Raw genomic sequence first — 27,881 nt, 5'->3', positions numbered from 1 at the left:
CCAAACACAACCATTTTCAGTCAATGATTGGTTCAGTTGGGCCAGAGGACCAAGTCCATTCCACATAAAAACAGACCACCAGCTTGCACAGAGCCTTATTGACAACTTAGTCCATGGCTTCATGGGGTCTGGGCTACCCTCTAACTTTATCATCAGCTCTTACCAACTGAAATCTGGACTCATCTGACCAAGCCACAGTTTTCTAGTTATATCCGGGTCCAACCGATATGGCCCCAAGCCCAGGAGAGGTGCTGTAGGCGATGTCATGCTGTTAGCAAAAGCACTAATGTTGGTTATCTTCTGCCATAGCCCATTAATGCCAAATTTTACTGCACAGTTCTAACAGATATGTTTATTGTACATCCCACATTGATTTCTGCAGTTATTTCATGCAGTGTTGCTAGGCTGTTAGCACTGACTACTCTGCATGAACACAGCTGCTCTCGGTCATTAAGTTAAGGCACTGGCCACTGCATTATCCATGGTGAAAGGTAATACCAGAAATTTGATATCCTCAGCACACTCTTGACATGGGGGATCTCAGAATATTGGATTCCCTAATGATTTCCGAAACGGAATGTCCCATGCATCTAGCTCCAACTACCATTCTGCATTCAAAGTCTGCTAACCCCTGTCGTGTGCCTATAATGCTCATAATCATGTCAGACATCTTTTCACATGAATCATCTGAATACAAATGACCGCTTCACCAATGCACTGCCCCTTTATACCTTGTGTAGGCAACACTACCACCATCTGTATATGTCCTGTCCCTTGACTTTTCTCACCTCAGTGTAAAACAAAAAATAAGCTTTGAAGACAGACTAAATATCACATGTGAATAGTGCTCTATTGTCTACATACAGCATTACAAGAGTGCTCCATAATGAATTGATAACCGGCATTAATAAAAACAAAAAATTGAAAAAAGCTGTTGTAGTACACCGAGAGTATGAAATAGAGAATATGGCAGCAAAAAGAGTACAAGGATTAGCCAAAAAGTTTTATTATTACACTGAAAAATTAAGTTATATAATTATTTTTTTGTTTTTTTTGTTTGCAGGTATATGTCTGCAGCCATGGTACACATTTACGTCCCACGTGACAGTAACACAGTATGCTGTTAAGAGGATCCAAAAACCAATGGCGTAGGCCATTTCCATTTCACCAATGGGCTGCCCATTTTGTTTTGGCTCCTTTAATACCATATTCTGAGACTGTGGTACAGTGTTTTCAATGTGCACGGGGGATGCAGACATGTACCTGCAGACAAACAAAAAAACTATTAAATCCATTTATCTTTTCCAGGTGATAATTACAACTTCATCACTACTCCTTGTACATGTAAGAAACACTGAAGCAAGAAACTGGACATAACTTTACTTTTAGTAAAGTAGACAACATGTTTCTATTCACTAACAGGTCCATCAGAAATACGTGTACTTTTTCATCCTCATACAGTATGTTTGGTACTATGGATGATTTGGGGTCCACCCAGTTAGCAACTGTCTGGGTTTAGAAAAGATATCATTTATGTTATTTATAAAAAGCTGCTAGTGAACCTAAATTTGAAAATCTTAATGAGTACAGAATATGGTGACAAGGAACCTTCAAGACTTATGTTCAAAATCATTTTACTTATGTGACTCAATATGTATTAATTACTCTAAAGAAAGAAACTAAAAATGTGTTTCTGATCTTGTGCTATTAGAGAGGTTTAGTGTGGAATAGTTTGCAATATTCTAGCAAGCAGAGAAGTACATACAGTCAAAATGTCTCCATCATGTTTCCTACCTATATACTTTCTGCTTATATTGTTTTACATTTTCTAAATATATTTTATACATTCTCAATGGACAAACTTGACAAGTTATTTCTAGAAAGTTTATTTTGAAAATCTGATGTTGTGTGCATTAGGAACATTTTCTTGATCTCACGTTGTACACTTCTGTGTAAGTTCTTCACCAATGTGGCACAAAACATGGAAAAAGCAACTGTTTCTTTGATTAGGTTTTCAAGCCTCAAGATCCATAGCAAAAATATTTGTTACGGCCAGCAGGAGCATAAAGTACTTTGACCATAATAGACCGTTTTCTGAAGGCTGTGACTAATTAAATAATACACAAATATCATCAATTTTTCTGCTTAAAACAATCTTTGTCTAAGTTCACAATGCATTATTCAAGCCTGCCATCATCATTAGCAGGTGTGTTTCATTCTGTCCATATTTTGGATTCCATTTGTGGCAAGCACATGTCATGAATTTTTGGTAATCAGCTGTGAGACAAGAAGGTTATGTGCTGTCCTGCACTCATGGTGAAACAATAACAGTAATTACAGTGCTGAAAGATGTTTCACACAGTTCTATATACATTTTTGCAAAATATATGCTTTGTGATGACTGATGTTTTCACAAACTACTCCTGTTACAGCTGAGTGCCTTTATCTTGTTGGTTTCAACAGTTCATGTAATGCCAAAGTTTTGGTCTCTAGGTCTTCCCCAAATCACTATTACAGACAAAAGACAGTCTGCTTCTAGACACCTCTGAATTGTAACCTCCTGGTAGATTAAAACAGTGTGCTGGGCTGGGACTCAAACCTGGGACTTTTGCCTTTTGTGGGCAAATGCTCTACTGTCTCAGCTATCAAAGAATGGCTCATGAACCACCCTCACAGCTTTATTTCTGCCAATACCCCATCTCCTCCCTTCCAAGTATCACAGAAGTTCCCCTGCATACATACGAAACTGCCATTCTTGGAAGAAGTGATATTGCTGAGATGTGTCTGATCCATAGCCTGGGGGATTGTTTCCAGAATGAATTTTCACTCTACAGCAGATTGTGTGCCACTTTAAAACTTCCTGGCAGATCAAATCTGTGTGCTGGACCATGAGTCAAACCTGAGACCTTTGTCTTTTGCAGACAATTACTCTACTGATTGAGCTATCCAAGCATAACTCCTGACCCAACTTCACAATTTTACTCCCACCAGTACATCATCTCCTCCGTTCCAAGCTTATATCCTTTCTTCCAGGAGTGGTAGTTCCACAAGGTGTGCAGGAGTACTACTGTGAAGTTTGCAAGGTATGAGATGCGGTACTGGCAGAAGTTTTAAAGATGTGAGGGAGTGTTGTGAGTTGCATTTGCTACGAAGTTCCAATTTGTTTACTTATTTATTTGCAAAACTAGACCTCATGCTGGTCAATTTGGTACCCCATTTGTCATCTCCCACTCTTTATTTGGCTATGGAAATTCAGACAAAAACTCACTACGTGATTTAAAGGGTGTCTCTGTGTTTGCTCTGCTCAAACAGTTGACCAAAAATAGATAAATTCCTGATCTTTAAGATTATGTAAATGTTATAGGAAATAAACAGTTATTTGTATGTATAAAAAGTAAGTACAGCTGGTGGCAGACTCTGGTTCATTGGCAGGATATAGGGAAAATACAATCAGTCTACAAAACAGGTTGTTTACAAAACACCTACACAGCAGCTGTAAAACAAAGCATGGTGCTGTAGAGTAAAGCTGAATGAAGGGCTTTTGATGTCAAAATGACAAAGCAGTGATTACCATGGCAGAATAGTATGGAAGGATCTCTCACAAAACCCAAAGAAATTCTGCTCCTACGTAAAGCTTATTAGCAGATCTAAAGTACCCATGGTCTAGGGGTAGCGTCTTTGATTCATAATAAAAAATGTCTTCAGTCCTGAGTTCAAATCCCGCTGCTGATTAAATTTTGATTGATAATCAGCATTGGCAGCTGAAGACTTCCGGCATAAGAAGTCACTCCTCATTCTGCTAACAGCCTTGTCAAAGAGGGCGGAGGAGTGGACAGAGGTTCAGGGCACTCTCTTGTCCTAGGTGTTGGTAACTGCCCCTAAAGGTGGAAGAATCAGCAATGATCAAAAGCATGAGGCTGCAGAAGTCACTGCATTAAAGCCACGTAACATGTATCCACAGGACATGTGGCCTGTAGCTGAAGAAGTGTCATGATGATCTCTCCATGGGCAAAAGATTCCAGAATAATGCCCCATCTGCAGGAGAGGACTGCCAAGGGACAGGTGACCACGAGAAAAAGATTGAATAATCAACAGAAGGATAACGTTCTATGAGTCAGGGCGTGGACTGCCAGAAGCTTGAAAATCTGAAAAGAGAAATGCAAAGGCTCAATCTAGATATAGTAGGGATCAGAGAAGTGAAGTGGAAAGAAGACAAGGATTTTTGGTCAGATAAGTATAGGGTAATATCAACAGCAGCAGAAAACGGTATAATGGGAGTACAATTCATTATGAATAGGAAGGTACGGCAGAGAGTGTGTTACTATGAACAGTTCAGTGATAGGTTTGTTCTTATCAGAATTGACAGGAAACCAACACTGACAACGATATTTCAGGTATACATGCCAACATCGCAAGTTGAAGATGAAGAGACAGAGAAAGTGTATGAGGATATTGAAAGGGTAATACGGTATGTAAAGGGATATGAAAATCTAATAGTCATGGGAGACTGGAATGTAGAGGAAGGACTAGAAGAAAAGCCTACAGGAGAATATGGGCTTGCGGCAAGGAATAAGAGAGGAGAAAGACTAATTGAGTTCTGTAACAAGTTTCAGCTAGTAATAGTGAATACTCTATTCAAGAACCACAAGAGGAGGAGGTATACTTGGAAAAGGCTGGGTAATATGGGAAGATTTCAGTTAGATTACATCATGGTCAGAGAGAGATTCTGAAATCAGGTACTGGGTTGTAAGGCATACCCAGGAGTAGACATAAACTCAGATCACAATATAGTAGTGATGAAGAGTAGGCTGAAGTTTAAGACATTAGTCGAAAAGAATCAATAAGGAAAGAAGTGGGATACAGAAGTACTAAGGAATGACGAGACACGATTGAAGTTCTCTAAGGCTATAGATACACCAATAAAAAATAGCTCAATAGGCAGTACAGTTGAAGAGGAATGGATGTCTCTAAAAATGGCTATCACAGAAGTTGGGAAGGAAAACATAGGTACAAAGGAGGTCACTGTGAAGAAACCATGGGTAACAGAAGAAATACTTCAATTGATTGCTGGAAGAAGGAAGTACAAAAATATCCCGGGAAACTCAAGAATAGAGAAATACAAGTCACTGAGGAATGAAATAAAAAGAAAGTGCAGGGAAGCTAAGATGAAATGGAAAATGTGAAGACATTGAAAAAGAAATTATTTTTGGAAGAACAGACTCAGTATACAGGAAAGTCAAAACAACATTTGGAGACATTAAAAGCAAGGGTGATAACTTTAAGAGTGCACTGGGAATTCCACTGTTAAATGCAGAGGAGAAAGCAGATAGGTAGAGAGAATACATTGAAAGCCACTACGAGGGGAGAGATTTGTCTGATGTGATACAAGAAGAAACAGGAGTCAATTTAGAAGAGATAGGGGATCGAGTATTAGAATCAGAATTTAGAAGAGCCTTGGAGGACTTAAGATCAAATAAGACAGAAGAGATAGAAAACATTCCATCAGAATTTCTGAAATCATTGGGGGAAGTGGCAACAAAATGACTTTTCACATTAGTGTGTAGAATGTATTTGTCTGGCAACATACCATCTGACTTTTAGAAAAGCATTATCCACACAATTCCAAAGACAGCAAGAGCTGACAAGTGCAAGAATTACTGCATAATCAGGGTAACAGTTCATGCATCCAAGTTGCTTACAAGAATAATATACAGAAGAATGGAAAAGAAAATTGAGGATGCACTAGATGATGATCAGTTTGGCTTTAGGAAAGGTAAAGGCATGAGAGAGGCAATTCTAACGTTGCGTTAATAATGGAAGCAAGACTAAAGAAAAATCAAGACACGTTCATCGGATCTGTCGACCTGGAAAAAGTGTTCGACACTGTAAAATGGTACAAGATGTTCAAAATTATGAGAGAAGTAGGGGTAAGCTATAGGGAGAGATGGGTCATGTACAATATGTACAACAGCGAAGAGGGAATAATAACAGTGGACAATCAAGAATGAAGTGCTCATATTAGAAAGATTGTGAGACAAGAGTGTAGCCTTTCGCCCCTACTGTTCAACCTGTACATTGAGGAAGCAATGACTGAAATAAAAGAAAGGTTCAGGAGTAGAATTAAAATTCTAGGTGAAAGGATATCAATGATATGATTCACTGATGATATTGCTATCCTGAGTGAAACTGGAGAAGAATTACATGATCTACTGAATGGAATGAACAATCTAATGAATACAGAGTATGGACTGAGAGTAAATTGAAGAAAGACGAAGGTAATGATAAGTAGTAGAAAAGAGAACAGCAAGAAACTTAACATCAGGATTGATGGTCACAAAGTAGATGAAGTTAAGGAATTCTGGTACCTAGGCAGTAAAATAACCAATGACGGACGAACAAGGAGGACATCAAATGCAGACTAGCAATGGCAAAAAGGGCATTCCTGGCCAAGAGAAGTCTGCTAATATCAAATATCGGCCTTAATTTGAGGAAGAAATTTCTGAGAATGTATGTCTGGAATACAGCATTGTATGATACAGAAGTATGGACTGTGGGAAAACCGGAACAGAAAAGAATCAAAGCATTTGAGTAGTGGGGCTACAGATGAATGTTGAAAATTAAGTGGACCAATAAGATACAGAATGAGGAGGTTCCACACAGAATCAGAGAGGAAAGGAATATGTGGAAAACACTGATAAGGAGAAGGGACAGGATGATAGGACATCTGTTAAGACATGAGGCAATGACTTCCATGGTACTAGAGGGAGCTGTAGAGGGCAAAAACTGTAGAGGAAGACAGAGATTTGAATACATCCAGCAAACAACTGAGGATGTAGAGGGCTCTGAATTGTGTGTGTAATATGACAGTGTGTAACATAACTATGTTGGTGTGCAAAAAACAGTGTGCTGTAATTGACTTCTGAATTTAAAGAGTTTGTACACACATGGAGCACCCTCTTCTTCAGCATGACAATGCCAGAACATACACGACCACCGCAACACCTGCAGCAATCTAACACCTTGGGTTAACTCCCTTTGATCATCCTCCAGAAAGTCCTGGCTTGCTCTCGTCCGTTTTTCATCTGTTTCCAAAACTTAAAGAACACCTTCGAGAACTTCATTGTGGTAGTGGTGAAGTGGTGCAAGCAGAGATGAGGTTGTGGCAAGGTCAACACAGTAAAATATTCTACAATGATGGTATCAACAAACTGGTCTCTCATTGGGAGATATGTTTGTCATCAGAGTGACTATGTTGAGAAATAAATATGTAGACATGGAGAATGAAGATGTAGAATTTTAATGAAGTTTGTTTTATTTAAAAAGCTTTGAGAGTTTTCACATAAAAAATTCAGCAGCGACATTTGTGGACAAGACAGGAAATAAAAGCAGAATGCTTAACTCCATTTTCAAATGTTCCTTTAGAAATGAAAATCAAGGGTTGTTGCCCAATTTAATTCTTTCACCACTGCAACAATGAGTGATATAGATATTAGTATTAGTGGTGTTGAGAAACAGCTGAAATCACTAAAACTGTACAAAGCCCCATGGTTTGATGACATCTCTATCAGACTCTGCATCGAATTTGCACCCAAGTTAGCCCCTCTTTTCGCCATAACATACTTTAGATCCCTTGAACAAAAAACTGTTGCCCAGTAGTTGGAAAAAAAGCACAGGTCATCTGCCTACAAGAAAGGTAGCATAAAATTATCATGCAATTTCCTTGACATTCCTTTGTTGTATACTGTTAGAATATATTCTGAGCTCAAACATAATGTTCTCCTCCATGCCATATAGTACTGATTCCAAACACATCAGTCATGAGAAACCAAACTTGCACTATTCTTACAAGACATCCTCAAAGGCAAGGATCAAGGCAGACAGGTACGTGCCACATTTCTTGACTTCTAAAAAGCATTTGACTCAGAATAACTTGTTATTAAAAGTATGGTCATGTGGTGTATTAAGTAAAATTTGTGACTACTTGGTAGAGAAACTTATCTAGGATGGTAAGTCATAAACAAATGTAGAATTAACTTCGGGTGTGCTCTGGAGGAGTGCGTTGGGACTCTATCTATGTTATATACTAATGACCTTGTAGGCAATATTAATAATAATGCTGAACATTATTTATAATGAGTACTGTTTGAAAGTGTAAGATTTAAAAGTGATGTTAAAGATTGGTGACTGGCTTTAAATGTTAATGTAAAAATTTTGCATTTCACAAATTGAAAAGAAAAAAAAGGTAGTATCTTGTGAATAAAATATCAATGAATTACAGTTGGAATTCATCAACTCGTATAACTACAAAAGTGTAAATTGTAGGGACATGAAATGGTAAGTTGATGGCAGACTTTGGTTCATGGGTGAATAGTAGTGAAGTCAATCAGCCTACAAAGAAAATGCTTATAACATACTCATGTGATCCATCCTAGGGTACTGCTCACATGTGTTGGACTTGTACCGAATAGGATAAATAAGAATAATGAATATGTACACTGAATGGCAGGATAAATAGTCACAGGTTTGTTTGAACGATGGGAAAGTGTCATGGAGTTGATGAAGAAAGTTGACTGGTCGATGCTGGAAGAGAGGTGCAAATTATCATGAGAAAGCCTGCTTACAAATTTTCAAGACCTAGCTTTAACTGAGGCTCCATGAATATGCTACAACCACCTATGTATTGCTAATTACTGTGTGTACAGAGGCATTTATGCTCTCTATACATGAAAGAAACAGGAAGAAGTCCCAATAACTCGTACAACGGGAAGTACCCTCTGCTATTCACTTCACAGTGTCTTGTGGAGTACGGATGTAGATGTAGAATACTCATGTGATACTTCTTAGAATATTGCTCAAGTACGTAATATCCACACCACACAGGACTAACAGGGGAGACGAAACATGGAAAAAGAATTTCAGAATGAATGGTCATATGTTGGTTTGACCTATGGGAGAGTTTGACAAAAATGTTGAAAAACCTGAACTGCCAGACACTTTAAGATAACTTGCCAGTTGTCCCTTGATGGCATATTTACGAAGTTCAAGAACCAGCATCAATTGACAAATCTAGGAATATGTTACAACCTCTTACATGTTATTCCCACAGGGATCTTGAAGACCAAGAACCAGTCCCAAGTGAGGAATCTAAAAATATACCACAACCATGACTGTATCATTTTAACAGGGACATTGAAGATAGAATTACACTATTTCAAATGCACAAAAGAGAGAGAGAGAGAGAGAGAGAGAGAGGGGGGGGGGGGAGATTAGAGTTTAAAATCCCATCAACATTGAGGTCATTAGAGACTGAGCAGAAGCTCGGATTACAAAAGGATAGGGGAGGAAATCAGCCATGCCATTTTTCAAAGGAACTATCCTGGCATTTGCTGGAGTGATTTAGGGAAATCATGAAAACCTAAATCTGGATGGCCGGATGGGGATTTGAACCATTGTCCCAACAAAAGCGAGTCCAGTGTGCTAAACACTGCACCACCTCACTTGGTAAGTACACACAGAAGCATTTAAGTAGTCATCTGCCCTGTTCTATACGTAAATGGAATTGGAACAGTCATGATATGTCGTTCAATGGAAATTAACCTCCAACAAATGATCCACAATGATTTGCAAAGTATATATACATAGATTTATCACCAGTGCTCTGAATCGTATTTTACCATTACAGAGTCAACTCTTATAATGTACACACAGCATTGCCCAACACAGTGTGTCACAACAACAAACTGCCTCCATCATCAGAGTCATCAGTTTTGACGACATGTTGAGCTCCCTTGACTTGGCTAGCCAGCTGTGTCAATTTTCACTCCCAATGGGCCCCCATGATTCCCTGTGTTGGTCAAGTCTTCTGCAGTTGGATGGTAGATCTCATGAAAGCTGCTTGCCATCTGTACCATCTCTGCCAGAATTACCTGGAGTACAATTTGATGATGTTCTTATTGGTACTAGTGTTATTCTTGTTTAACTGAAGAAGAAATAAGTTACTCATTACGGCAGAAAGTGTCTACGTCTACATCTACATCCATACTCCGCAAGCCACCTGACGGTGTGTGGCGGAGGGTACCCTGAGTACCTCTATCGGTTCTTCCTTCTATTCCAGTCTTGTATTGTACGTGGAAAGAAGAATTGTCGGTATGCTTCTGTGTGGGCTCTAATCTCTCTGATTTTATCCTCATGGTCTCTTTGCGAGTTATACGTAGAAGGGAGCAATATACTGCTTGACTCTTCGGTGAAGGTGTGTTCTCGAAACTTTAACAAAAACTCGTACCGAGCTACTGAGCGTCTCTCCTGCAGAGTCTTCCACTGGAGTTTATCTATCATCTCCGTAATGCTTTCGTGATTACTAAATGATCCTGTAACAAAGCGCGCTGCTCTCCGTTGGATCTTCTCTATCTCTTCTATCAACCCTATCTGGTACAGATCCCACACTGCTAAGCAGTATTCAAGCAGTGGGCGAACAAGCGTACTGTAACCTACTTCCTCTGTTTTCAGATTGCATTTCTTTTGGATTCTTCCAATGAATCTCAGTCTGTCATCTGCTTTACCGACGATCAACTTTATATGATCATTCCATTTTAAATCACTCCTAATGCGTACTTCCAGATAATTTATGGAATTAACTGCTTCCAGTTGCTGACCTATTTTGTAGCTAAATGATAAGGGATCTATCTTTCTATGTATTCGCAGCACATTACACTTGTCTACATTGAGATTCAATTGCCATTCCCTGCACCATGCATCAATTCGCTGCAGATCCTCCTGCATTTCAGTACAATTGTCCATTGTTACAACCTCTCGATAAACCACAGCATCATCTGCAAAAAGCCTCAGTAAACTTCCAATGTCATCCACCAGGTCATTTATCTATATTGTGAATAGCAACAGTCCTACAACACTTCCCTGCGGCACACCTGAAATCACTCTTACTTCGGAAGACTTCTCTCCATTGAGAATGACATGCTGCGTTCTGTTATCTAGGAACTCCTCAATCCAATCACTCAATTGGTCTGATAGTCCATATGCTCTTACTTTTTTCATTAAACGACTGTGGGGAACTGTATCGAACGCCTTGCGGAAGTCAAGAAACACGGCATCTTCCTGTGAACCCGTGTCTATGGCCCTCTGAGTCTCGTGGACGAATAGCACGAGCTGGGTTTCACACGACCATCTTTTTCGAAACCCATGCTAATTCCTACAGAGTAGATTTCTAGTCTCCAGAAAAGTCATTATACTCGAACATAATACATGTTCCAAAATTCTACAACTGATCGACGTTAGAGATATAGGTCCATTGGTACTCAATATATAGATGAGCCAATTATGCCATGACTTAGAATTCCCTTCAAAAGTGTGGTAAAAATGCACTACAGAAGTCACCACCAAAAGGTTGTTCAACAAAGAGTTCTAGAAGACAGAAAACGTGATTGCTACAACAAAAAATAGTTGACTGAAGCTGCTAACACCAAGCAAGCTGATCAATAACCAAGCTGTAAACTCACTAATTACTACAGAGTCTGTGCGATATCTATTCAGCCACCTGGTCTTCCTGTTGGTAGTGCCTACACAGTATTGCAGGCTTGTTTGAATGTTTAACCCCTTGGCAAGCGCTGAAGATAATTACGCCAGTGGGCACATGTGGCACTCAGTGCTGCCGAACATCAAATACCATTTAAATGACAATATTTTTAGTTTTCTGGTAGAATTTATAGTAGTAGTTTTGAGCTACAAGTAAGATCATTATAGATGAAGATTTCAGTGCTATTACAGGCCTTTATTAAAGCAAGTTTTACAAAAAATATGTATTGAAGAGAAATGAAAATACTGTTAGTCATAATAAAGAACCAGACATCCAGCTAAAAAAAAAAAGTAATGAACACACATCACGAATCACACACTTTGTTCCTCTGGAGAAGCTCTGTCACAATGTTGTAGCTGTGTTGCTTGCAAACAAATCTTTTCAATTGTTGCAAGTCACAGTAGTTTTGTTTTTTACCACCACATAGATAGCACCTTCTAACACCTCTTTGTTACTTATGGCGGCTGATCGATGGGGTGACAGAAATCCTTATGTCCCTCGCTAAAATAACAAGTTAAGCCCCTTTTTTCAACTGACTCTCCATTACAGCCAAGGCCAGATTTGTGAGGTACGTTCTTCTTTCAAATCTTTTATCTGATTGTCTTTGAAGAACAGTGCTTGAGAATTAATTCCAGCAATATCCAGATACTAGAAAAACAATGTCAAGGGCTAACTTCTTATTGTCCTCTGTGTGGAGTAGGATGTACACATGTAATCAACAATATCTACACCACCTTTGGTTGCATTGTAGTCTGGCTTTACAGCAAACTTTCCTTTAGAAATTTCTGTTTCATCAGTCTCACCACTGACAGCAGAAAAAGCACAACCTTGTTTCTTTTCATTCAGCATGAAACAAGACAGAAGTCATCCTAAAATCTGAAAAGACAGTTTCCAGTTTCCCACGAATTGTTTGGCAAAAATTCTGGAGGAATTTCCTTCTTGATCTTTTTCAGTGTCCCTATGATGGTTAGCCCATTTTCTAGCAGATAATGTACTATAGGACAACTACTACAATACTTGTCTGTAGTTACATTACCGTAAGTGCCCTTGATTGGTTCGACTAATCTCTTCACAATATCCATAGGCTATTTAGATGCAAGATATAGTCCAGGATTCTGTTTGCTGCAGTACACTTCAAAACTACTAGTGTAAAATGGCTTGCTATCGCATAATGTGCACAACTTCAAACCAGACTTGGCAGGCTCATTGGGCATGTACTGCACAAAACTACAAAGTCCACAAAAATGAACAAGTATTTTGTCTATGGTTGTGAGCTCCCCTGGGCTGTAGTTTTTTCTGCAGTTGTTAAAAAATGCAGAGGAGATCATGAATGACAGCAATTTTGTCAATTGCAAATCACTCTTTTGTCATTGAAGAATCGTCAAACCTCAGTGACCAGAGCAAGAACAGAAAGCGCTTTTAGGTAAATGGTGCCCTGATAATAATCTTTCCTGTGCCATTTGATGCCTACAGCTCTAATACGTTTGCACACCCTCCTTTTTGGACAGCAATGAGAAACAGTGCTCCTACAAGAGCCATTATTTCAGAAGCAGAAGTATTTCTGCAGTCTCTGTCCCTTGCATAAAACACAGATGAATCTTGTTATCTATATGTCTATTGGTGTTCGCAACAACACAGTCAATTATCTTAGGATCAAAAAATTTGAGAAACTTTCAATTTCAGCTTTAGTTCCTGTAGCATTGTGTTTCGGGCCAAGTAAGACTTAGATTATGTTCTTACGCTCTGTTTTACCTGGCACCACAATGGATTATTTATCCAGTGGCACTCATCATTTGGTAATTCATTCACTTCATTCCCACCATAGCATGATTGTTCAGATTCATCGGAATAATCTGCAGCCTCTATTATTTCTGCTGCGTCATCACTATCAAAGAAATCAGCATAATTCTCTTTGTCAGACTGTTCTAGAAGAAGGCACTAAATGTCATTTGGCGTCAATCCTTTTCTTTGTGTGAACCTTCTGTTGTGACTCGCCGATCTTTCAAAGTGCCGCCGCGCAGTTACGCGTGTTCTCTACATGCGGCGCTGTCTGCCAGCCATGCAGCAGCCATGCAGTGGCCAGCCAGCCAGCGGCCACTAGACTTGAACTCAGTTATGATTTGACTGTTAAAGTGTACACATGTCTTACTCTGTTTACTTGATCTGTGACTTTCATGTATTGCGTCTTCCTTGAAATATATTGGTTCAACTTGAAGTTATTACACCTTCAGGACAATATGAAAAGTATAACACTAATCTTCAGCACCAGTGTAGTTGCCCACTTCATAGATAAGTCACGGCTATTATGAAGGGTGTTATAATGCAATAATAGTGAAACTTGTCACATGACAATATCATCAAAGTATACCTAGCCCCATTGTTGTGTGCTTGGCATGCTAACTTAATTACATAAAGAAAACTGAATGCTGCCATCCACCTGCCACTTGGTATAAGATGAACCTATACAGAGTTTGTGCTGTTGTCAAGCTTTTTCCTGAAGAGAATGAAAAGCATGCAACTTTGAAAGTCAGTGGTTGATGTCAGATGTAGCATCAGACGGGGAAGAACTCTGAGTGTTTTTTGTTGGATGAGGCAAGGTTCCACTGTCATGGGTATGTGGATGCATAGAATTCATACAGGGCTATGGAAAATCCACATGAACTGTACAAGTCCCTTCAGCACATGCAACAAATGAGTGAGTGGTGTGCAATGTCATGTAGGTAAATTTTCATCACATTTGTTCATGGCACAGTGGACAGTCAGTGCTAAATATAGATGGTGTGACACATTGTAAGCATTATACTTTAAGACCAACTAAAGTGTGCATGCTTTCAGAAGGACTATGATACAGCTCATGCAACCAACAACAGCATGACTTGCTCGGATCGGTGTTTTCATGGACAAGTAATTTTGGGGGTGTTCAGGCCTCCTTGGTTTCCTGATTTATACCTGCCTGATTCTTTCTTGTGGAGATATGTTAAGTATGCTTTTTACAGAGCTCACTCTCATGCTTTTCCAAATTATGAAAAGTAATTGAACAATGTGTTGGTGCAATAATTCAACATATGTTTCAAAACAAGCAAACTCATAATCAATTATGTGAGTCATGTAATGGAAGTCACTTTAAACAACTTTCGTAATTAGACATTTTCCTATAAGATTGTATTGCATTTTGAACACCCTATACACAGTGGTGGATATGGAAAAACCTCAAGGAGGGGGCACTAAAGATGTCTTGAGCTACCTTTACTTTTACCGTAATAAAAAATAATCAATTCACATGCAAAGTTTAAGAAAGTTTTATTTAAACTGATAATACACATAGACAAGACAATGTCATCTTTCGATATAAAAAAGTTACAATTAATACTTCACAATCAATTGATCACTCTCACTCTTCTCTAATCTTCCACTTGCACTTGCTAAATCTATACCTTTTTACTTATTCATTCTTCAGTCTTAATATTTCTGCTTCTGAATGTAAACTAGCTTCCTATTCAGTGAATAGTCCGCATTTATAACACTACATATTGAAGGTGCTATGTACAAGAAAACAGTAGAATATTAGCGACTTTTCTCGAACAAATGCCAGACAGAATAACGTACTGAGATCACTAGAATGGCCACTACTTTTCTCATAGGTGTGTGTTAGCTATCTATGTGACAGACAGAAATGTATAAAATATGATGGTGCGGACAGACGTGCTACATAGGAAAGTACAACTACTCGGTAACTCGATTCAGTTGAGTCAACTGATGAAAGAAACAAACAAATAGCATGCAGAGTGACTGGTGGGGGCAGCGAGGGTGGCAATGCAGGTGGCCCCACAAGGGGGAGGGGGGGAGTTGCACCCCACACACACCCCCATATGTATCTGCCACTGCCTGTACAAGTGAAGAGGCTCTAGAATATTTACTTGGTGCAGAAGGAGGGAAACTAAGGAGTTTGTCTGGTGCAGAATATGCTGGCATCATACAGAGCTATATTGATTCAACTCTGAAGTCTACCCAGCATAATTTAAGTGCAATTCATTTTGAGACCATGATTTTTAAGATGATACCACATACATTGTGCTCCAATTGTCATAAATCTCTGACATCAGCCACTACTGACAATGTCTGTGGATGTCATACCAATCTGACAGACCTACACTACATAACAATGAAGAACTAAGCAAACAATATTGTGAGCATAGGACTAAATAAATGGCTTATTTCATGCAAGATAGATAATTGATTATAATATTTATAAGCCTAACACCCTTCCCTTTCCTAAAGAGCAGATATAAAACAAATGAGAGTATCAAATACAGTGTGAACACCCTGAATTAGTAAACACTGAAAAAATAAACATTTTATGAAAAAATACTTTAACTATCAGTAATTGTGTTTCCCTGATGATTCTAGGAATATATGGTCAGGTTAATGAAAAAAAAAAAAAAAACAAAAATATGATACCAAAACTTTATTGTGGTTAATTTTCTTCTTGTTAATGAGTTCGTTAGAGATGGAACATGTCTTCATAGAAATGTTGCTGAGTTTCACCTACAATGTCTTAAAGAAAATGTCACAGAACTTGAAACAATGTGACCACAATGGGATTTGACACCAGCTCTCCTCGAATAATAGAGAAAGTTAGTACCCATGTACCGCCATATTCAGTCAAGAAATAATAGTTTGTATAAGTAATATAACTAGTCTATTTGAAATGCTTCAGAGGTACAAACATGATCTTCTATGGAACTATAGCTAAATAACAATTAAATATGAGTTTCAACACTTACCTTTTTATAGATTTTAAATGAGATACCAGCATGCCTTTCAAATGAGAATGAGTGATTACTGCCAAGAGATTTTTGTGGCTGGGCTAAGAGCAGAAAATCATTCATCAAGAATGCAACCAGTTCTTTCCCACTTTTAGCCTGATAAAATAAAGAAATATTTTAGTTTCTTTGTAAGCAATCATAAAAGAAAAAAGTATCTTCATGTTTTCTTCCACATACTTTATGCAGAATGCCATGATGAAGGAATTTTCTGGGTCCTAGAGAATTTGTAAGAGAATTAAAAATTAACTGCTCCTCCAAGCCATCACAATGGATATGCCTCTGAAGCCATTCTAATCGTTCTGAGTTCTCTTTTTCTCTCACACCTTCATTTACCTGAAAACAAAAGACATGAATGCACTAATTCTGTACAAACAATGTAAGGCAAAATAGGTACAAACAATATATAGTTAAGAAAAATTTGAGTAGTTCATCGAGTGTGGTTATAATAGATTTGTGCATAAGTTCATAGTGCTTTTGTTTTGCATTGTGGTATTCCAGTTGCTATGGTTTATTTATCAACTATTATTTTTTATTTGTAGTTCATTCAATATTGCTATTTGAGTTTACATATTGTTATTTTGTCATTTGGAGACAGTAAGTGGAGCTGTGGACACCAAAAAAGGGAGTGCCAAGTGGTGAAATCTGATGATTTCCAACATATTCATCTATATTAGTTCAACAGAATAGTGACAGCAGCAGTCATGTATGGGGATAACACCGTTGGATAAATCATGGAAAGAAAACAGTTTTCTTGTTTTAAGAAGGAACAGTTTGACATTAATGATTTTTGTTCAGGAAGGTGTTTGTGATTTGATAAAGATTGTTTAAACACATTAATCCACAATGATCCATGTCAGTATACACGGGAACTGGAAAATGTGATGAACTGTGATGATTCCACCATCATGCAACATTTTTGTGCAATGGGGAAGGTTCAAAAATTGGGGGTATGGGTACCACATGCTCTAAGCCAAAATCACAAAAAACAGCTAGTGGTCATAAGCATATCCCTGTTTGCTCATCACTTGGCATGTTAAAAATACTGACCATTCCGATGCTCCATCATTACTGGTGATGAGAACTGATGCCCTTATGCTAACATAAGAAAAAGAAAGGAATGGTTGAGCTCAAACAATGTTGCAACTCCTCATACAATTCGCCGAGATGTAACCATACCTGCTGGCCGCTGTGGCTGAGAGGTTCTAGGCACTTCAGTCTGGAACTGTGCTGCTGCTACAGTCACAGGTTCGAATCCTGCCTCAGGCATGGATGTGTGTGATGTCCTTGGGTTAGTTAGGTTTAAGTAGTTCTAAGCCTAGGGGACTGATGACCTCAGATGTTAAGTCCCATAGTGGTTGGAGCCATTTGTGCAATTTTTTTTAGCCATAACTGCTGACATTCCTTGTCAACAACTGAGACATCTTGCTCACACAATCCAAGAACAATGACCAGGAAGCCTTCATGAAGTGGGAAGTCATTCCATACCCACCTTATTCACTTGATCTTGCCCTCTCAGATTTTCACCTTTCCTGCTCTCTATCAAACAACCTTCAAGGAACTTTCTTTCCACATGAAAATGCACTCCAACCATGGCTTGACATGTTCTTCACTTCAAAACCACATAATTTTTATAATCATGGAATTGAGAAGTTACCTGTGTATTGGTGGACTGTTGTGAGTACTAAAGGAGAATATATTATTGAAGACTAAAGTCTCTATTATGAGTATCTGTTGTGTTTATTAAACTTATGGAAAAAAGTTACAAACTTATGCACTAACCTAATATATTGTACCAAATTTTATTCCTTCATGAATACCTGTACAGACCCAGTCCAACTAAGTATAAATAATGAAAATTTCCAGTCAGTCAGTCAATTGACAAAGTGGGAAAGTAATAACCACTTATTTCCAAAAGTGGTGTGATCAACATGAAGTGTCTTCAAAATAAAATATTATTTGATAGAGAATGAGGAAATAGTTATACAGAAAGTAGAAGAATAAAACATTTCATAAGTCAAGGATCTTTCAGCAACAGTATTAAAAGTATTCGGTGATGTAATTTTCCCATTAAGACCAAAACTTTACAGAAGTTCGAGTTTGGTGTGCAATACACAGAGATTGTATGAGCTTCTTATTAACTATAGAACCATCGCTTTGAAGTTGATATGAAAATTAATGAGATTTATTCAGTTTCAGTTTCAAATTTTATATTTTGCAGAACATTTGTAAAATTGTACCATATTCAAAACAGCATGTCAGACATAATGTACTTGCCTCATAATTTTACCCATTGATGGAAATGATACTGAAAGTCATTCAAAGTTAAGCAATGTAGTGCCTCCTGTGGTTTTTGTTTCATCTCTTTCCTGTCATGAAAATGCCCTATGCATCCACCCAGTATGTCCTGTCACAGGCATATCCTAGCTTATCAGAAGTAGGCCCATCTATTAATGCAATCATTATCATATACTAACTCAACTGAAACTTCCGTACTGCCTTCTATGTGGGCATGACTGTCAAACAGCTGTTCACCTGTATGAATGACCACAGCCAAACTGTGGCCAAGACCAGAGTTGACCACCCAGCAGCAGAATATACTGCTAAGCACAACATGCTTGACTTGGATGCTTCACAACCTGTGTCATACGGATTGTCCACACAGTACCAGTGTCTTTAATTTACATTGATGGGACTGTCATTGCAACACATCTTTCAAACCTACAATATTCCTAGCATCAAACTCTAATAGCCCATGTCACACATCCACCTCCACACCGATTGCGTACCTCTCACCTAACCCTATTAATCTACACTCACATTTTCCTCTCCACAGTGTACCTCTTCCTCTATGTTAAATACCCTTTCTCTCAACACACTCTTCCTCTTCCCTGTGTGCCACAAATGAATCCTCCTGCATGCTGCAGGGAAATCTCTTCCGTATCATATGCCTATCCCATCCCCTTGCAGCCTCTCTCTCCCAGCCATTAATCACCTCTCACCCACTTGACCAATCACAACCTCTCAACATAAGGGCTGCAGTATCAGAACAATGTAGTCAAGTGTTTGGTATACAGTGGATAACTGCATTGAGAATTCCTAAAAGAGACAGAACGATAAAAGATGGATCTGTGGATACAGTGGAGTTGAAGATGTAATTAAGACAGTATTGAGAATGAAACAGAGGTGGACAGAACATGTAGCCTGATGAATGGATGGCAGTTGAACCAAGGAAGCTTTTTTACTGAGCTCCAAGAAATAAAAAAGACTGATACTGAGATGACATCCTAGTGGAAGGCGACTGTATTGCATTAAAAATATACAGCAGCAATATGGGTGTAAATAGCTGAAGTGTGCAATGAAAAGAGAAGTCTGGAGGAGTCCTTTATTGAACAGAGGGTGTCAACTGGCTGGTGATGATGATGATGATGATGATGATTGTGATGACTGAGGGACAAGTGTTTAATTGATATCAGAAGAGAGTAAATTTGAGTGATTTGTATGTTCCTTGGCCTTTAGAGGTAGTTTATTAGTTTATAATACATTATGAAGAAAACTCTCAGGTTAGTTAGTGTCCCCCTGTAGCAGCTACTTGAAATGTCAGTTCCTGTGATCACTACAGTCTTTAGCCCCCCCCCCCCCCCCCTCCACTGCCACCACCAGTAGCAATGAAGGTCACATTAAATTTTATTTGTGGATGTTTTAGTTTTGCAAATAATCCTGTCAACTATATGTAATATTAATAAAAAAAAAAACTAAAAAAAAATCCTCAGATCATAGGCATCACTGGATGCAGATATGAGGGGGCATGTGGTCAGCACACCACTCTCCCGGCCGTATGTCAGATTCCGAGACCAGAGCCACTACTTCTCAATCAAGTAGCTCCTCAGTTTGCCTCACAAGAGCTGAGTGCACCCTGCTTGTCAACAGCGCTCGGCAGACCGGATGGTCACCCATCCAAGTGCTAGCCCAGCCCAACAGTGCTTCACTTCGGTGATCTGACGGGAACCGGTGTTACCACTGTGGCAATACACATGATATTAATATAGATTAATGATGCTAATGATACAAAAATTTCTTTACCTGTCTACAGAACTCTTCAGCTTTGGCTAGTGCTTCCTGCAAATTCTGGTGGTCTGGATGATCTGCTGGAGTGTACTCCAAAATCTGAAGAAGAGATGGCCGTAATTTGCATTTGATTTGATTGTAATGCAGAATTCAGATACAAACAAAAATATAAATATAATAAACAGTACTTTCAAAATGCCAACAGACATATCCTATTAATAGAAAATGGCAAATTTGAATATTTTTTAATGTTGTATGAACTAGATCACATAGTTTGGCATCAGAAACCTAGGAGGTGGAAATGAGTTACTCCCAAACTTTTATCAGGAAATCCACTCAAGAAGACAGCAAGTAAACAAAATCTGGGTTGGGGGGCAGGGGCAGAGGGGTTGCAACTTTGGCAGTGCTGGGTAACTGTAGACAGACAACATAACGTTAACTTATTTTGAAATTTGATTATTTCCTCACATTACCTATATAATTCCTTTTGCTGTTACAGATTGGAGATTGTGAAGAATTGCAAAGATGTCTATGTGCTATTTCGAAAATACTCAGGAACTCCTGTGCCAGTCTGAATCAGAATCACCGGTTACTGTAAGCTGCAAGAGAATCCAGTCAATGATCACTGCAAGTAAAACAAGAAGGGCCACTGCACACTGACCTCCAAAAACAATTGCAGGCTGATTCACATATGACAATTCTTTGTCATAAAGGCTGTGTATCAATGTACACATCAAAATGGCATATCACAAAGTTTATAAATATATTCACAATACTGTAAGAGAATCTGGGATTGAAATACTGGAAAAATGTCACCATTCTGAACTTCCAGCTTTTGATTTTCTGCAGTATTGTATATTTCATGGCATGCAATGCTTAATGGAAAGAGATGGCAAACATCTTGGTTGGTGAAGAGCAGTTAAATCGGGCAGGACAGTTGATCATGGGTAGAGTAAAAAAAGCTTTCAAGCATACTATACTTGATACATGCAATGAGGAGTGTCAAATGCCTGGACAAAGTCAGAATTATAATTAAGGGAGCTGTTACTGATTTGCTTGCACATATGCTAGATATGATGTTAACAGCAGATGTACATTCATGGGAAAGCTTAATGTTGCTGCAGCTGCCGAAGCCAAGAAGAAACTGTATATACAGAGGGCAGTGGTAGTCTGGAGCATAAGAATGTACTTAAGAAATAAGAAATCGGTAGACCATTTAGTTGTGATGTTGAGTCAGTACCCAACTGTGGGACCGTGAGAATACTCATATTCTGAAATACAGCATACTCATAATTTTGGCTTGTGCTAGATAACAATAGTTCTTTCACTGAAAGAACAGCATCGCAGATCATTAACAAAACAAAGAAACTACCAAGGAGAATAGATATATAAAGAATGACCCTAAAAATGAATTTGGTGTCCTCTGAAGTGAGTACTTCACTGCTAGAACTGCTGTTACATATATCCGAAAGTCTTGATGGCACCTTGCCTACTGTCGTGGTCGCAAGTATGATTACAGGTGCTACAATACATTACCTGACCATGTTCCTTGTTGCAGCTGATATCATTTTGAAAAAGAAAGAAATGATTAGGAAATTAAATGACTTTGGAGTGTGCTGCTCATATGATAAAGTTTGCTGTTTCACATCATCAGCTGCCATTTCTGCAGCCAAAGGGAATATTTGAGGATGTTTCTCTGGTAATAATGGTGCTCTCATACAGCCAGTAGTATATAATTTTGATTGGTGAATTTCATGACCAAATGGTCAACTTGTTCCATGTTACTTCTGTTAACCCAGACTGCCTTTGTGAGTAATACTGCTACAATGTCTAAATCAGAGAATACCATTCCTTGTGTAATAAAAAAAAAAAGCTTCAAAATCCTTTTGTTGCTGATGTTGAAGCTCAGAGATATCATGGTCCTATGAAAGCTTGAAAGCCACAAATTGAAATGATAAGAACAGGGCAGTGCCAACAGGTACTGGAAATGCAAGACTTATCTGCTTGCAGAGCACAACAGTTGGATTGCCAGTTCCTATGTGCCATTGTTTCAGAAGAAGACTGCACAGAATTCAATGGATTCAAAACTCATTTGTGTCAAGAACAAGGACACACACTAAGGTCTATGACTGCTCCAGCATAAACACCCCTTGTCAGCCTGATACCTTCACACCCTGAAACCATGCTCAACACTGTGGTGGAGGTCAAATGACTCACAACTGATGCATGCCAAGAATATGTTGTGCTTACGACAGACCAGGCATTATAGTGAGTTGCAGCTGGATTAACAGGGGTCTTACTTCATGCATGTAACAAGTTTGTTCTATGGCTAGTGGGATGCACACACTCATGCATTTCATTGGTTGTGTTGAAACTCCAGGGGCAAACAGTGGTCTTCAAGAACTTATAAACAGTGCATGAGGTGGTGTGGCTCATACGCTGCTAGGAAAGAAATTTCCTCAGAATATCCATGCACTACTAATTGTAACCAAACAGCTGCTGAGAAATATTTTGAAAGCTTAAACAATTAGAGGCTATGCAGACCTTTCAGCAGCATTGGACATGAAAGTGGCATTCAATGAAATAACTAAGTGGTGGGTAGACTGTCTTATCAAGCCAGTGTTCATAACTGTGGCCTTCATTAGAACCAAACAAGAAGGAGATTTTCTACTACATCTCTGGGCAGTGGAGGAAATCCTTCCCTATTTTTTTGCAGCTAACCACTTCAACTGTCCGAGGCGTTGCTTGTACAATTGAAAATGTGCGAAAAAATGGGCTAACCCTCAAATGCAAAAGTTTGGAGATAAGTGTTGCCATCTGTTGCTGGTATGGAAACTATCAAGACTGACATTGGTCTCACCCCTAAATATCACATTAAGATATTTAGGGGTGAGACCAATGTCAATTTTTATACTTTCCGCACCCAGCAACAGATGGCAACACTTATCTCCAAGCTTTTACATCTGAGGGTCAGCCCATTTTTCTGTATATGTCTTCAATTTGAGATCTGTGGAAAAACTACCTGACCATGTCTTGCAGAAATTTCTGAAGGACAGTATGTGATACGACACAAACCAGGATACTAGAATGCTACTTGGAGTGACATGTTCACTAAAAATACACTTATACAATATGGAAATGTTGAAGGTGGCAGTGTGGGTCAAACTCATAATTCACCTATGATGACGATATGGGCTCACAGTTTCCATATCTGCAGTCAATTGCTTGAAGGCAAACAAGATGTGCAGAAATGACAATGAAAACAGACCTGTCAGATATCATCAGGAAGAGACTGCAGTTAGGAAGAAATCTGATCATTGCGGGCAAGAGAAGCTATGCAAGGCATTGTTTTGGTGCATCTTGGACCAAAGTATACAATGGAAACATGTTGTTAGTAACAAATTGGGGGAAAAATCATATGGTCAAATTTCTGACAGTGTGTTTAATTCCATTATATTTTTTGTTTTCTTTCTGTATTTTGGCATTTCAGGACTATAAAATAAAATTGTCCAGCAGAGCCACAGTTGCATCCATTGAATATTGCTTTTACATATATTTTTCTCTAAGATGCCCTCATAACATGTTAAGTGGAAGCCATTTTCACCTCAAGAGCAATTTTTTAATTCTGCCACTGAATCTGGGAAGAGAAAGGAAAGGGTAGGTGTTAACACCATGTTGAAGTAGAATATATTAGGGATGGGGGACACGCTAAGGCTGAGCAAAAATGGCAAATGATATTGGTCTTTCCTTTCTAGAGTATCCTTGCATCAGGAAAACTATGGTTAACCTTAAAAAGAGAAGAGGGTCTGAAATCCTCTAATGTCTTTCCAGATTTAGGTTTTCCATAACCCTGAATCTGGAAGGGCAGACAGGAATTTCAAACACTCTCCTCGTGTATGCCAATCACAGGCAGCCTTACTCAGTTTAAATTTGGGAAGATATATACTTGACATTGAAACTGAATTCCAAAATATACCATTTGCAGGAATTTGGTACAGGAAAATTTGTTTTCAGAATGTACACTAGAGACATACACTCTGATGTGCAAAACTTAAGGACGAAACTAACATCAGCATGATGTGTCACTGCCACGTAACATAGTCAGGTGAAACTTGGACCATACGTAGAAATAGCTGCTTCATATGGTACAGACAATAACAGAAAGAAATATGTAATGAAATTGAGCTACAGTAAATTTGCTGTTTTGAAGACCGCACCGCAGCATCTAGTGTGAAGCAGTCGCCCTCCGTTTCTGGCGGTGGCGCCGCTGTGGCAATCGCAGTTTTGGTGTCTCTCTGTGGCGGAAGAGGGGGAAGGTTGCCTGTTCGCGTGCATTTAAGGGGCACTATGAGCTCGCTAGGGGCAAGTCTGGTCAGCTGCTCAGCCGGGTCACAGTCAGTGTCTGTCTGTTGTCCGGAGTGCTGGTATGTATTAGGCTGCCAGTCTGCTTGAGTTTGTTCAGGCAATGGTCATTGGCAGTTAGATCGGGAGGTTGGTCAGTCGGAGTGAGTCTTGGTCAGTCTCTTGGTCAGTCTCGTGTCACCAGTTGCTGGCCTGTCTCTCGTTCGCATTTGTGCGGCAGTTAATGTCTGCCTGTTGTCGGAATGCTGGCGGCCAGTCTGCTTGAGTTGCCTGGGCAGCGGTCATTGGCGGTTGGATTGATCGGTTGCGCACTGAGACACAAGATGACTTGTCTGCCTTGACCGTCGGCGCATGTGAGGTTGCCATGTGAGTCCAGTGGGACGCGCCGTATAGCGGGGGGGTAGTGGCTTCACGGTCGACATGAGAGCAACAGGCGTCAACCCACGACATCGGGCTGGCCGGTGCAAGCTGCGACACTGTGAGACGGGAGATTGGTGCGCCTTCCTGCATCCGTTGAAGCGGCTGGCAGCGGATGGTTCAGGAGAGCGTTGGGGGTGCTGCACCAGGTCTTCACCAGAAATTGCAGTTTATTAGAAGGTTAAGTGGTTGGAGATATGTTGTTTTATTTACTTGTTAAATTCTACTTGTTTTCTTGGTGCGGTCACCAGCCGCTTTGTTTTGGGGTCGTCCCACCATTCTTCTCCATTTTCCCACCCACCAGAAGGTGGTTATTTATGAATTGGGTGGTCCGTTTTTCCCTTGTGGAGTAGGGGTGGGTTAAAGCAACCTGCGGTTCAGGTTGTTCAGTAATCTCCCTGTCAATCTGCCATACGTTAATAGCTGCCTCTGTCATGTTTGTCAGATTCAGTGTTAACAAATTTATTGCTTGAAGTGTAATGGCCGAATTCCTGAAATATGTTTTTATCTTGCCTATCATCTTCAGTGGCAGTATATGTGTAATGTAGAGCATGTTTGTATATTTTATGTAAGACTGCATTTCATGGTTTTTTTTTATTTAAATGGTCATTTTGGTATATAAAGTTGCTACTCTTTCAACATAAGAGTCTTTTTTTTTTAATCAAGTTGCACCTTCGGTGCCAAGTTAATATATATATTTTTAATGTTAGTGTTTTGTACCATTTCCATTCCTCCTACGAGGTGCATAGTTTATGTGCTTGTGTGAGTTGTTAAAATTTTTAGTTTACAGTAATCTGGTGTGTTGCAGATTTGCACCAGTGTAGTCTTTCAGAGGTTGTTGTGAGCAGTCATGACTACGGCCATGTCAAAAGGCAGCGGCAAGGTTCTCAGCCCAAAAGCTCATGCTGTCAAAATTTGTTCTTTCTGCCTCTGAATAAATTGTAACTTGATATTTAGAGGGTGCTTTCTGATTATAATTTTAAATCTGTAAAAAAAGGGCGGGGGGGTGCTTTTAAGAATAAAATTTCCATTTGTTGAAAGAAATTTGTTTTCATCAGTTACCCACTGGCAACTTCTTCCACATTCACATAGTGTGATTAAATGTGTGAATGTTCTTGATGAATCACTAGTAAATAAAGTAAATTCTTAAGAAAAGGTTTTGAAAGTAAATACATGGTTCAGAGATGGAGAGAAACAATGCTTTTATTCAAAGTCAACAATTACATTGAAGTCACTGTGGTTTATGACGGTCCCCGGGACAACAACAAAGGCAGGACACAGTTCTTAATAAGGTGTGTAACCAGCATGTATAGCAGTGCGTACTCTGCAAAGTGCCAATTTATTTGCCAAACATCCTTTCGTTTCAAGAGCTCCTCCACCAGTGATCTTTGGTGCAGTCACACACTGCCATCCATAAAAATGTGGTCAGCATCAAAGGCACCCCTAAAAAGACATACATGGGGGAGGAGTACAGTAGAACAATAATGTTTACTCATGAGTGTGCCATGTTCAAAGTTTTGGAGGTCTCCTCACACCATAACATCCGGATTATCAACATGATCATGTTCAAAAATGTTCCTGGATGCATTTGGTGTTCCCACCCTGCACCATATAAAGGTACGTCCAGCACTATTGAACATGATCCTTTTGGTGGTCCAGGTGTTATGGTGTGAGGAGGCATAATGTTCACGGGCATTCTGACCTCCAAATCTTTGAACACACTACACTCACCTGTCAATGCTCTTGTGACACTGCACTTCCACATGTGCAACTTTTCAAGGGTGCTTTCAGTCCTGACTTCATTTTTGTGGATGACAGACTGTGACCGCATTGAAGAGCGCAGATGGAGGAGCACTTGGAATGAGAGGATATTCTGCGAACGGGCTGGCTTGCCTGTTCTCCCCCCCCCCCCCCCCCTCCCAACTTAAATCCCATTGAGCACACGAGGGAAATGCAACACATCCACTTGCACCAAAGACTATCCAGCAGTTATCAACCACACTGACAAAGGAATGGAATGCTCTACCACAAACACTCCTTACCAACATTGGGGCTTCAATTGGAGTGCACTGCAGACGGTGCATTAATTACTGTCCGTGGTTTCCACACACCCTATTAAGAACCTTGTCCCTCTTTTGTGCTGTAAAGGAGCCATCATAAATCAATGTGACTTCACTTTAATTATTGTCTATGAATAAAAACATCATTTCTGTTCACTTCATTGTGTACTTCTTTCAGTTACCTTATATACTATACTATTTTAAATCTTTCTTTGTTTGGTCCAAGTGTCATCAAGCTATATTACTTGGAAATGACACAGCATGTGAAAGTTACTTCCATCCTTGAGTTTTACACACCAGTGTGCATATGACTCTGAAAATGAGTTCTCTATGTTGACTTATCAATCAGTGTAGAGGGTTGCAGAATGACAAAGAAATAACTCAGTAGACACTGGATAAATTGTAAGAAAGGTAATCACTAAATCATTTGTTTTTATGAGTAGGCAGGACATACAGCCACCAAACAGAGACCCAAAATTGGAACAGGCAGTATGGAAAAGGATTTTCCCTCAAGTAAGCAGTCAGGGGTGACGTTTCTCTGAGGTGACCGTAGTGAAAAAT

The 27,881-nt window shown here is 39.3% G+C and overlaps 1 protein-coding gene across 1 annotated transcript in view; it reads right to left on the bottom strand.

Moving 5' to 3' along the window:
* Positions 1 to 27,881, bottom strand: part of LOC124795878 — a 363,347-nt gene that overhangs the window by 18,459 nt on the left and 317,007 nt on the right. Inside the window, 3 exon segments of the mRNA XM_047259992.1 lie at positions 16,375 to 16,512; positions 16,594 to 16,749; positions 20,497 to 20,580. Of these exon segments, the coding sequence (XP_047115948.1) occupies positions 16,375 to 16,512; positions 16,594 to 16,749; positions 20,497 to 20,580 (378 nt within the window).

This window comes from Schistocerca piceifrons, chromosome 1, assembly GCF_021461385.2.
Source record: "Schistocerca piceifrons isolate TAMUIC-IGC-003096 chromosome 1, iqSchPice1.1, whole genome shotgun sequence".
NCBI classification, from domain to species: Eukaryota; Metazoa; Arthropoda; class Insecta; order Orthoptera; family Acrididae; genus Schistocerca; species Schistocerca piceifrons.
The sequence above is the reverse complement of the archived record's forward strand: the minus strand, read 5'-3'. Positions and strand labels throughout refer to the sequence as shown.